Source organism: Hypanus sabinus, chromosome 19 (assembly GCF_030144855.1).
Source record: "Hypanus sabinus isolate sHypSab1 chromosome 19, sHypSab1.hap1, whole genome shotgun sequence".
NCBI lineage: Eukaryota > Metazoa > Chordata > Chondrichthyes > Myliobatiformes > Dasyatidae > Hypanus > Hypanus sabinus.
The window spans coordinates 23,291,921-23,305,275 of record NC_082724.1 but is presented as its reverse complement, the minus strand read 5'-3'; the positions used below and the strand labels follow the sequence as shown (position 1 = coordinate 23,305,275).

Genomic DNA, 13,355 nt, shown 5'->3' with positions numbered 1-13,355 from the left:
AAAGCTAATATTTAAATTCTGTAAGAGCACTAAATTAAATGATGAGACAACCACGCGATATGATACAAAGCCATTACCAATCATTTTATTTACAGAACACTAAAAAGGTTGTATGTATACAGGCCCCTGAAATCAATTAAATAATTTTCCAAATGCAAATACCTCATTTGTATTTAAATAATGTTGTGAAAATACTTACTTCTTTTTCCTTTTGAGTCCGAGTTTCTTCTTCATATTGTTGTCTCAACCTCTCTCTCTCTTTTGCCAGACGAAGTTCTTCTTCTTGTTCTTCTTTTCGTTTGTTATCCTCTTCCAGTTGTCTCTGTCTACGCCGCTCCTCCACCTGAATGGCTATGGCTTTCTAGGGTACACAATTTAAGAAACATCAACTATTGTGTGAACCATGGTCATTCCAACACTCAAAAATGTTTCCCTTTAATATCACTCTAAATATACATTTTAAAAACTGTAGAAAGCAGTTCATAGAAGAAATTTCACTACTTATATGTCCAATTCCATGGCATATTATTCCTTAACATAATACTGCAGAAGAGTAAATAGAAATCTTTATATTCATTACTTTGACAATATAAATTAAATATGCTGATAAACAATAGTTCTGAACATTTTTTTCAGTATTAATCTTGATTGATTAATATTGTTTATAGAAAAAAAAGTTACTTGATGTTCTAGTTGTTTTTTTCGCCGTATATCTCTTTCTTCAATCTCAGCTGGGTCCAACAAGGCAGTCATGGTTCGCAAAAAGCTGAAATGCAATAACAATACTCACTTTGTAATATTCTCTGTAGAGCAATAATCTGAAGATGTGAAAAGTAACAGTTCGAAACTGAACAAAATGCATTATTTGATTGTTAACTAACCATGTGACTTACCATATTATTGACCAGCTTTATTAAATAAGACAACTCCATAATCTACAATCCGACTGCAAGGAAAACCTGATGGTTCAGTTTTGTTTTCCATGCTCCCTTCAATTCACTGTGGCTGTGTTTCCAGCACATATTCTAAATTCATCATGGTTCTGTTCCCAACCTCCCTTTATACTTACTGGGTTTATTGGGAAGTTTGTAATACTATTAAATGAATTAAAAGTGTTTAAGTATCAAGATCAAATTGTCTAAAAAATCTATCTGGAACCAAAATCCCAAGGGCACCAGATTATCAGTTCTACTGTAATATACTGTAATATAAGCATCATTTGGGACTGATAACCAGCTGGCAAAATATCCAAACTACCAAAAAAAAAACTGTAATAGCAAGAGACAGTAGCAGCCAGACCAACAGCACTGAGGTTAGCGATAGTTAGGGGGACAGATAGGAGATTCTGTGGCAGCGAAAGAGATGCCAAGGTAGTGTGTTGCCTCCTGGGTCCAGGATGTCTCTGAGCAGTTGCAGAACATTCTTGAAGGGGAGGTTGAGCAGCCAGAGGTTGTGGTACATATTGGTACACATCCTGCACAGTACATTAGAGTTAGGAAGGAGGATGAAGAGCAGAACCTCCAAAGTGATAATCTCCAGATTACTCCCAGTGCAACGAGCTAGTGAAGGTCAGAACAGGAAGATACTGCAGAGGAATGAGTGGCTGAGGAGATAGTGCAGGGGGCAGGGTTTCAAGTTCTTGGATCATTGGAACCTTTTCTGGGGAAAGAGTGACCTATACAAGTGGAACGGGTTGCACCTGAACAGGAGGGGAACCAATATCCTGGGAGGGAGTTTGCTAATGCTTTTGGGGAGGGTTTACACTAGATTTTCAGGGGATTGGGAACCAAAGTGAAGAGGCAGGGGATGGGCCAGTTGGTGCACAAGTAGAGACAGATTGTAGGGAGTTTGTGAGGAAGGATAAGCAGATGATAAAACAAAGATGCACTCAGCCAGATGGTTTGAGATGTGTCTACTTTAATGCAAGGAAGATAAACTTACACCATGGATGAGGTGGAACTATAACGTTGTGGCCATTCCAGAGACTTGGATGTCTCAGGAGTAGGTGTGGCTGCTGAGTTTGTTGGGCTTTAGATGTTTCAAAAAGAACAGGGAGGGAGGCAAAAGAGGTGCGGCATGGCATTGCTAATTAGGGATAGTAGCATGGCATTTTGGAGGTAGTGATCACAACTCTATCTCCTTTACCATGGTGCTGGAGAAGGATGGCAACAGACAATTTGGGAAAACATTTAATTATGGTGGGGGAAATATGATGCTATTAGGCAGAAACTTGCAAGCATTAATTGGGAGCAGATATCAGGAAGGAGCTTAAGAATGAGACATGGGATCATTCTGTGAATCCAGGATTGGTTTGCCTACAGAAGGCAAAGGGTGGTGTAGATGGTTCATATTCTGCATGGAGTCAGTGCATGGGTCTGTTCTGAGACCCCTCCTCTGTGATTTTTTTTATAAATGACCTGGATGAGGAAGTAGAAGAATGGGTTAGTAAGTCTGCTGATGACACAAAAGTTGGGGGTGTTGTGGATGGTCTGGGGGGTTGTCATAGGCTACAGCGGGACATCAACAGGATGCAGAACTGGGCTGAGAAGTGGCAGATGGAGTTCAACCCAGTTAAGTGTGAAGTGCTTCATTTTGGTAGGTCAAATTTGAAGACAGAATAATAATGGTAAGACTCTTGGCAGTGTGGAGGATCTGAAAGATCTTGGGATCCATATCCATTGGACACTCAAAGCTGCTGTGCAGATTGACAGTGTTGTTAAGAAGGAATACGGTGTGTCGACCTTCATCAACCATGGGATTGAGCTCAAGAGCCATGAGGTAATGTTACAATTATACAAGACCTTAGTTAGACCTCACTTGGATTAGTGTGTTCATTTCTGGTCACCTCACGACTGGAAGGATGTGGACAATATAGAGAGAGTGCAGAGGGGATTTACAAGGATGTTGCCTGGATTTGAAAGCGTGCCTTATGAGAATAGGTTGGGTACACTTGGCCTTTTCTGCTTGGAGCAACAGAGGATGAGAAGTGACCTGATAGAGGTGTATAAGATAATGAGAGGCATTGATCGTGTTGTTAGTCAGCAGCTTTTTCCCAGGACAAAAATGGCTAACATGAGGGAGCATAATTTTAAGATGCTTGGGAGTAGGTACAAGGGGGATGTCAGAAATAAGTTTTTCATACTGAGAGTGGTGGGTGCGTGGAATGCAGTGTCAGTGAAGGTGGTAGAGGCAGTTATAATAGGGTCTTTTTAGAGACTCTTAGATTGGTACATGGAGCTTAGAAAAATAGGGGGCGATGAGGTAGGGAAATTCTAGGTAGTTTCTAGAATTGGTTACATGTTTGGGACAACATTGAGGGCCGAAGGCCCTGTAATGTGCTGTAGATTTCTATGCTCTATGACAGTTGCAAAACTAAAAGTGTTAAAGATTTCCTGCTTTAAATTTTAGTATTGTGTTGGATAAGTTTGAATACAGTTGAAATCATAATCAAATATATATACACAATATTTCAGGAAAAGATTAATGTCAAAGGTAGCTTCTGAAATGAAAAGAAAACATTTGTCTGGGCAAATGCACAATCAAAATTTGCTAAATTTAAATTAGTTCAATTTTGTAACAACAAACAATGAACAATAAGTATTCTCCAAAAAGCTTACAAGAGAACAGAGTGTGCTTTGGCTAACCTCCAAATTAAAGCATTGCATCATTAACAACAATAAATTCAATTTCACAATTGAATTGACTAGAGCAGAAAGAACATTAAACCCACATGAATCAGGATAACACTGGACAGCAATTTTTTTTGGAAGTGTTGTTTCATCAGAATTTTTTTTTGGTTATGTTAGGCCACTTGAAGCTGAACACAAATCTCATTTCATTGTACTTGTATCATGTAGGAAGTTGGAGAAACAGAAAATTAACTTTTATTGACTATAATGCATTTAATTACATAATGGTGCTGACACTTCGCATTAGTTCAGTTACGCTAAAACTGTTTCGTTGATGACTTGTTTGTTCACAGTGTCTGAGGCTTCTTGCTTAAGAATCCAACAATAATCAGCTGGCATCGATGGATTCCAGTTACCCTGATATCGTTTCTCCATGACCACAATGTCTTGGTGAAACTTTTCATCATGCATGTTACTGGCAGCGCCAAGATTCGCAGGGAAGTCAGCCAAATGGGAATGCAGAAAATGAATCTTTAGTGACAAGTTGCACTTCATGGCTTTGTATTCTTGAAGCATATTGTCAACTAGCTGCACGTAGTTTGGTCCTCTGCGGTTGCCAAGAGAATTTTCAACAACATCCTTGTTCCAGTCCCACTAGAAGTTCTTCAAATTACCTGTCAACGATAACCACTTTGATTTGTGGCCCAACAGAAAATGTCTTCCTTAACCTTGGCATCAGTTATTCTGGGAAACATCTGTCTCAAATATCGAAATCCTTCAGCTTCGTTGTTCATCGCTTTCACAAAATTTTTCATAAGCCCCGGTTTTATATGAAGAGGGGGCAAAATATCTTTGTTGGACCTACAAGTAGCTTCAGTGCCACACCTTTTTTTGCTTCAAAATCAACTGCTTATGGAGTGGCCTGTCCTTTTTAATGTAATGAGATTCATTAGCACAACTATCACATTCGCAAATGAAACAACAGTACTCAGTGTATCTGAGCTGCATTCCTAGTAGCAGCGTTACTACTTTCAGATCACCACAGCTGTTCCAGTTGTAGTTGCTGTACTTTATGTATATCAACAAGACTTCCAAATTTCAGTGGTTTTCTTTCAAGTGTACTGCAAAGCCGATTGGTATAGATGCTAAGGTAGAGGAGGAGAATTAGGCCATTTGGCCTATCAGCATGGTTTGTTGATAGGCCACTTCACCATGGTTTGTCTAATTTTCTTCTCATCCCCAGTCTCCTGCCTTCTTCCCATATCCCCTCAAGCCCTGACCAATCAAGAATCCATCAACACCTGCCTTAAAAATACATTGAAACCTGGCCTCCACAGCTGCCTGTGGCAAAGATTTCCACAGACTCACTACTTTCTGGCTACCTGCATCTCCATTCTAAAAGGACGTCCCTCTAGGGCTGAGTCCTCTGGTCTTAGACTCTCCCACCACACGAAACACCCTCTCCACATCCACTTGATCAAAGCCTTTCACAATTTGATAGGTTTCAATTAGGTCATCTCTCTTTCTTCTGAATTCTAATACAGGCCCAGAACCACCAAATGCTCTTCATATGACAAGCCATTCAATCCTGGAATCATTTTGGTGAACCTTCTTTGAACCCTCTGATGTTTCAGTACATCCTTTCTGAGATAAGGGGCCCAAAATGGCTCAAAATGCACACATTAAAATACAACACCTTCAGTCCTGTATTCACTCTTTGATTTTGTCTGCCTTTTATGTTGCAACTTGTCCTGTTGACTGCAATTTTGCCCTATCAACAGTCTTCCCTCACTACACATTGTTTGTAAATCAACTACCTCATTTTCAGCATTAACACTCTAGTTCCATCCCTCTGCCAAAAAAAAACTTAAACCCTCATGAACAACTCTAGCTAACCTGTCGACAAGGATATTGGACTCCCTCTAGTTTGGATGTAACCTGTCCCTTTTGGACAGGTCGTACCTTCCCCAGAAGAGATCCCAATGATCCACAAATTTGAACTCCTGCTTCCTGCACTAGTTCCTCAGCCATGCATTCACCTGCCAAATCATCTTATTCTTACCCTCACTGGCACATGGCACAGGCAGCAATCCAGAGATTACTACCCTGGAGGTTCTGTTTCCCAGCTTCCTGCCTAGCTCCCTAAAATCTCTCTTCAGGACTTCCTCACCTCATTGGTGCAAATATGTACTAAGACCTCTGGCTACTCACGCTTGCACTTGAGAAAGCCATGCACACAATCCGAGACAACCCTGATCCTGGCACCAGGGAGGAAAGATACCATCCAGGTGTCTCTATCTTGCCTGCAGAACCTTGTCTGTATTCCTCTGACTGTGGAATCTCCTATCAACACTGCAGTCCTCTTCACCTCTCTGCTGTTCTGAGTCACTGCACCAGACTCAGTGCCTGACGGTCATTCTGCCCTGGTAAATTGTCCCCTTCCATAGTATCTAAAGTTGTAGAATTATCATTGAGGGGAATGGCCACAAATGTTCTCTGCACTGGCTGTGCATTTTCTCTCCTTCTCCTGACAGTCACCCAGTTACCTGTCTCTTGCAATCTAGGGGTGACTACCTTTCTGTAGCTCGTGTCTATCACCTGCTCATTCTCCCATGAGCCAAAGGTCATCGAGCTGCAGCTTGGTGCACTGTGCAGATGTGTTTATCTAGGAAACTGGAGGTCTTCTAGACCTCCCACATATACAGGCAGTCCCCAGGTTACGTATGAGTTCCGTTCCTGAGTCCATCTTTAAGTCGGAACAAGTACATCCGGTATTATTTAGCGTCAGTTAGTCAAACGTTTGTCTTAGTATATAGTATATATTTTATCTTTATATGCATATAAACACTTAAGAAACATATGTATTCCAATAATTAAACCCCTGCGTTGTTAATTGTAGCTTTAATTGGGGCAGCGCCTTCATGTGCTCCATTATTTTCACTTTATCTGTTATCCTTTAAAATTGTTCCAATTGTTGACCGACTGTAGCCTAATGCTTTTCCAATGACCGATGGCGTTTCACCTCTTTCCAAACGCTTTATTATTTCCACTGTAGCGATGTGCTACACACCGCGCTGAAATAACAACACGCAGTCAATAATTTGTTTTGAGACTAGTTTATTCAAACTTCGCAGTGCTGGCATTTAATCCCTAGTGCCCGCCCTCTCCGGGTAGAAATGACGTCAGAGGTGCATTACCAAAGTCTCCCCCCATGCGCTGACTATTTGTGAGCCAGTTCGCCTGCGCAGAAAGTGGGTCGCCACATAACCCCCCCTCAGAACCGGCGATACACCCCCTAATGTCCACAGTCTGGATCAGCCTCTGTTTGAGAGGTCTGCCTCTGCGCCATGGTGCCTGAACCTCGACCGGCTGCGCCAAGTCCACAAGGGCTGGTTTGAGTCGGTCCACCGTGAAAACCTCCTCTCTCCCCCCAGTGTCCAGAACGTATGTGGACCCGTTGTTGTTGATCACCCTGAATGGCCCCTCATATGGCCACTGTAGCGGTGCCCGGTGTCCACCCCTTCGTACAAACACAAATTTACAGTTCTGCAGGTCTTTGGGTACATGGGTCGGGGTCTGTCCATGCTGTGAAGTTGGTACGGGGGCCAGGTTGCCGAGCCTTTCACGTAGCCTGTCCAGGACTGCTGCGGGTTCTTCCTCTTGCCCCCTTGAGGCAGGTATGAACTCTCCCGGGACAGCCAGAGGCGCGCCGTACACCAACTCGGCTGACGAGGCGCGCAGATCCTCTTTGGGCGCTGTACGAATTCCAAGCAGGACCCAGGGAAGCTCGTCCACTCAGTTAGGTCCTCTCAGGCGGTCCATGAGAGCCGACTTCAAGTGACGGTGGAAACGCTCCACCAGTCCGTTTGACTGTGGGTGGTAGGCAGTTATGTGGTGTAGCTGCGTTCCCAACAGGCTGGCCACAGCTGACCACAGGCTGGAGGTGAACTGGGCACCTCTGTCGGAGGTAATGTGGGCTGGTACCCCGAAGCGTGCTACTCAGGTTGCGATCCGTGCTCGGGCGCAGGAATCGGCAGATGTGTCGGTGAGTGGGACCACCTCTGGCCACCTCGTGAACCGGTCTACCATAGTTACAAGGTACTGCGCTCCTCAGGACACTGGTAGGGGGCCCACGATATCCACATGAATGTGGTTGAACCTCCGGCAGGTGGGTTCGAACTGCTGCGGCGGGGCTTTAGTGTACCACTGCACCTTGGCTGTTTGGCACTGCGCGCACGTTCTGGCCCATTCACTGACCTGCTTGTGAAGTCCATGCCATGCGAACTTGCTGGAGACCAGCCGGACGGTTGTCCTGATAGATGGGTGCGCCAAACCGTGTATGGAGTCGAAAACTCGCCTCCTCCAGGCTGCCGGGGCGAGGTTGGCCGGTAGCCATGTCGCACAGGAGGGTCCTATCACCTGGGCCTACAAGAAAGTCCTGCAGCTGCAAACCTAGGACTGTGGTCCTGTAGCTGGGCATCTCGTCATCTGCCTGCTGCGCCTCTGCCAGTGCTGCAGAGTCCACCCCCAGGGACAGGGCCTGGACAGCTGGTCTGGAGAGTGCCTCCGCCACGAAGTTGTCCTTTCCTGAGACATGCTGGATATCCATCGTGTACTCGGAGATGTAGGACAGATGTTGCTGCTGGCGAGCCGACCAGGGATTGGACACCTTTGTGAACTCAAAGGTCAACGGTTTTTGGCCCGTGAACACGGTGAACTTCTAAGAAGTACCTGAAATGCCAGATTGCAAGATACAGTACCAACAGCTCCCGGTTGAAAGCACAGTACTTGAGTTCGGGTGGTCGTAGGTGCTTGCTGAAGAATGCCAGGGGTTGCCAGCGCCCCTCGATGAGCTGCTCCAGCACCCCACCGACTGCAGTGTCGGATGCGTCCACCGTGAGGGCAGTCAGAACGTCCGTTCTGGGATGCACCAGCATCATGGCACCTGCCAAGGCTTCCTTGGCTTTAACGAAAGCGGCCGCGGCCTCCTCGTTCCAAGTAATGTCCTTGCTTTACCTGACATCAGGGTGTACAAAGGGCGCATGATACGGGCTGCTGAGGGGGGGAAACGGTGGTAGAAGTTCACCATACCAACGAACTCCTGTAGGCCTTTGACCGTGTTGGGACGGGCAATGTGGTGGATCGCGTCTACCTTGGCGGGCACAGGTGTTGCCCCGTCTTTGGTAATCCTGTGGCCCAGGAAGTCAATGGTATCGAGACCGAACTGGCATTTGGCCGGGTTGATCGTGAGGCCGAGATCACTCAGGTGGGAGTAGAGCTGGCGGAGGTGGGACAGATGCTCCTGACGACAACTGCTGGCTATAAGGATGTCGTCCAAATAGATGAACGCAAAGTCCAGGTCGCGTTCCACAATGTCCATTAGCTGCTGGAACGTCTGTGCAGCATTCTTCAGGCCGAACGGGGTGATAAGTGCTGTTTTGGGGATGTCTTCAGGGTGCACTGGGATTTGATGGTATCCCTGGACCAGGTCTACTTTGGAAAAGATTCCTGCCCCGTGCACGTTTGCTGCAAAGTCCTGTATGTGCGACACGGGGTAGCGGTTTGGAGTGGTAGCCTTGTTCAGTCTGCAGTAGTCGCCGCATGATCTCCAACCCCCAGCTGCTTTGGGCACCATGTGCAGGGGGGAGGCCCATGGGCTGTCGGACCTCCATACGATCCCCAATTCCTCCATCCTCTTGAACTCCTCCTTCTCCAGGCGGAGCTTTTCCGGGGGGAGCCTTCATGCATGGGCGTGGAGTGGTGGTCCCTAGGTCGGAATGTGTGCTGTACCGTGTCTGGGCATGGCTGCTGTGAACTGCGGTGCCAGAATCGATGGAAATTCCGCCAGGATTCTGGTGAATTCGTTGTCCGACAGTGTGATGGAGTCCAGGTGCAGGGCAGGCAACTTGGCTTCACCCAGGGAGAACGTCTGGAAAGTCTCGGCATGTACCAGTCTTTTCCCTTGCAAGTCGACCAGCAGGCTTGTGAGCTCGCAAGAAGTCCACCCCCAGGAGTGGTTGGGCCACCACGGCCAGTGTGAAGTCTCACGTGAACTGGCTGGTGCCGAACTGCAGCTGCACTGTGCGGGTGCCGTAGGTCCGTATCATGCTGCCGTTTGCGGCCCTCAGGGTGGGTCCTGGCTTCCTGTTGCAGGTGTCGTACCCCATCGGGGGAAAGACGCTGATCTCCGCTCCAGTGTCGACCAAGAAGCCGCGTCCCGACTGTTTGTTCCAGACGTACAAGAGGCTGTCCTGGTGGCCAGCTGCCATAGTCATTAGAGGCAGCTGGCCCTGACCCTGGCAGGGCGGGCGACAACGGCAGGCATTTGTCCCCCACCACTGGTGGTAGAAACAGCACTGTTCACTGGCCTCCTCACTCCTGCCTCTGTGTTGTGTGTGCCCCCCTGCCAGGCCTGGTCTGTTCCGCTGTTGGGTGCATGGCCTGGTAATCTGACCGACGGACGCCATGCTCTCCCTCTTGGCTTTCCACAGCACGTCTGCCCGGGCCGCCACCTTCCAGGGGTCATTGAAATCTGTGTCGACCAGCAGCAGATGTATGTCCTCGGGCAGTTGCTCTAGGAACGCTTGCTCGAACATGAGACAGGGCTTGTGTCTGTCAGCCAGGGCCAGCATCTCATTCATCAATGCTGACGGCAGTCTGTCTCCCAAACCGTCCAGGTGAAACAGGCGGGCACCTCGCTCACGCCGTGAGAGGCCAAAGGTCTCAATGAGCAGCGCTTTGAATGCTTCATATTTGCCTTCTTCCGGGAGCAACTGTATGAAATCCGCAACCTGGGCAGCCGTCTCCTGGTCAAGGGTGCTCACCACATGGTAGTAACGCGTGGAATCAGAGGATATCTGCCGAATCTGGAACTGGGCTTCTGCTTGGCTAAACTACACGTGTGGTCGCAGCGTCCAGAAAGTTGGCAGTTTTAGCGAAACTGCGTGAACAGATGAAGAGTCTGTCATCTTTGGCCCAAAATCCTGTTTGGACCGTCAGGGTCACCAATGTAGTGATGTGCTACACACAGCGCTGAAATAACGACACGCAGTCGGTAAGTCGTTTCGAGACTCGTTTATTCAAACTTCGCGGTGCTGGCATTTAATCCCTAGCGCCTGCCCTCTCCGGGTGGAAATGACATCCGCATTACCAAAGTCTGCCCCCGCGTGCTGGCTATTTGTGAACTGGTTCGCCTGCGCAGAAAGTGGGTCGCCACACCACTTTATTTTCAATCGGGATCGCTTCCTGTCAATGGAACAGAAACACTGCGGGCGGTGGCTCTCGAGGTCCGCTGGGTCCTAAGGACCACCGCATTGAGACAGGCTAAATGGGACAAGTGGGGGCTGTGCTGGGTTTGGGTATGTGATCATCCACAATATTCCGCATGGGAATTTAAACTGGAAGTGGCAGTGTTTTTTTACAAGGTCGAGTTGCGAGCTCAACATCAACCCGGTACGGGAATGGTCTATCACTGGATCGAACTCAGGAAACTCCATTCTCCAGCCCGGCGCTGATCTCACTGCGCCACCAGCCAACTGGAACAGTGGGGGGGGGGGGGTCAGGGTGAACCTTACTAAGAAAAATTTAAGCCAAATACAAAGTTAAACACTCAACACAGTGTCAACGGCAACAACTTAGAATGGCGGATGGTGTCGCGATCCAGCTTAAAATGGCGTACGGTGTTCTCCTTCCTCGGTTCGTAAGTACAAGTTGTCCGTAAGACAGACATTCGTAACTCGGAGACTACCTGTAGTACAAGACACTGCCCCTAGAGACATTCTCACTAAACTACAATGGCCGAACAGATAAGGATGAATAAATAACAACAGAAAGAAAGAAACTTACAAGATACTTTAGCTCAACCGAGCCTGACGAGCCAAAGCCACTCTAAACACTCGCACACTCCGAAGAATGACTGCTCTGCTTGCACCTGTTATATTTTTATTGGCCCTTTCTAATGAGTCCCTCTTGCTGATTGGTCGCTCCTCAACTCAGAGGAACTGCCATGAAGCCCTGCCTTTAAAATCTCAATTGCCGACCTCATTGAACGCTAGCTCTTTTTATTTACCTCTGACGTTGATTGTTGAACAACATTAGCTGACAAGTGAAGTCAGAGCCAAAGTAAAAGCAAAAGAGAGGGCATACAAGGAAGCCAAAGCTAGTGGGAAGATTGAGGATTGGGAAGCTTTTAAAAACTTGCAGAAAGAAAATAAGGTCATTAGGAAGGAAAAGTTGAATTATGAAAGGAAGCTGACTATTAATATCAAAAAAGATACTACAAGCTTTTTTTTAGAATAAGTATATAAAGGGTAAAAGAGAGTTGAAGGTAGATATAGGACCAATAGAAAATGACGCTAAAAATATTGTAACGAGAGACGCAGAGACTGCAGAGGAGCTGAATGCGTATTTTGCATCAGTCTTCACAGTGGAAGACATCTGCAGTAAACTGGACAATCAAGAGGGTCAGGGAAGTGAAGTATGTGCAAAGAAAATTATGACTCAGAGGGTGCTCAAGAAGCTTCATGGTCTGAGGGTGGATAAATCTCCTGGACCTGATGGAATGTACCCTCAGGTTCTGAAGAGTAGCTGGAGAGATTGCCGATGCATTAACAATGATCCTTCAAGAATCGACTGATTCTGCCATTGCACTGGATGACTGGAAAATTGCAAATGTTACTCCACTATTTAAGAAGAGTGGGAGGCAGCAGAAAGCCAACATGGTCTCCTGAAAGGAAAATCCTGCCAGACAAACCTACTGCAATCTTTTGAGGAAATTACAAGCAATGTAGACAAAGGAGATAGAGTAGATGTGGTGTACTTGGATTTTCAGAAGAACTTTGACAAGGTGTTACTCTGGAGACTGCTTAGCAAGATAAGAGCCCATGGAATTACATGGAAGTTACTAGCATGGGTGGAGCTTTGGCTGAACGGCAGGAAGCAGAGTGGGAATAAAGGGATCCTATTCTGGCTGGCTGCCTGTTACCAGTGGAGCTCCACAGGGGCCGGTGTTGGGATGCTGCTTTTTACGATGTATGTCAATGATTTGGATTATGAGATTAATGGATTTGTGGCTAAATTTGTCGATGATACAAAGACAATTGTATCATCTTTGATACAGGTAGAGTTGAGGAAATAGCCTGTACAGAGATTTAGATAGTTGAGGAGAATGGGCAAAGAAGTGGCAAATGAAACACAATGTTGGAAAGTGTATGGTCATGCACTTTGGGGGAAGAAATAAATGGGCAGATTATTATTTAGACGGGGAGAGAATTCAAAATGCAGAGATGCAAAGGGACTTGGGAGTCCTTGCGCAGGATACCCTAATGGTTAGCCTGCAGGTTGAGCCGGTGGTGAAAAAGGCAAATACAATGTTGGCATTCATTTCTGGAGGTATAGAATATAACAGCAGAGATGTAATGTTGAGGCTCTATAAGGCACTCATGAGACCACACTTAGAATATTGTGTGCAGTTTTGGGCTCCTTATTTTAGAAAGGATATACTGACATTGGAGACAGTTAAGAGAAGATTCACGAGAATGATTCCAGGAATGAAAGAGTTACCATGTGAGGAATGTCTGGAGTTCAGCAGAATGAGGGGGGGGGGGGGGATCTCATAGAAACATTCTGTATGTTAAAAGGCCTGAACAGATAACTTTGACATGATAGAGGAGTCTAGGACAAGAGGGCACAACTTCAGGATTGAAGGACATCCATTTAGGACAGAGA

At 46.4% G+C, this 13,355-nt stretch overlaps 1 protein-coding gene across 3 annotated transcripts in view; it reads right to left on the bottom strand.

Annotated features, from left to right (window-relative positions):
- The window catches only part of ccdc66 (coiled-coil domain containing 66), a 79,520-nt gene that overhangs the window by 23,971 nt on the left and 42,194 nt on the right, over positions 1-13,355 (bottom strand). For all 3 annotated transcript variants that reach the window (XM_059944164.1, XM_059944165.1, XM_059944166.1), the window contains 2 exons: positions 682-766; positions 200-361 (listed from right to left, as the gene is read on the bottom strand). In XM_059944164.1, the coding sequence (XP_059800147.1) occupies positions 200-361; positions 682-766 (247 nt within the window). The remainder of the gene's footprint in view (positions 1-199; positions 362-681; positions 767-13,355) is intronic.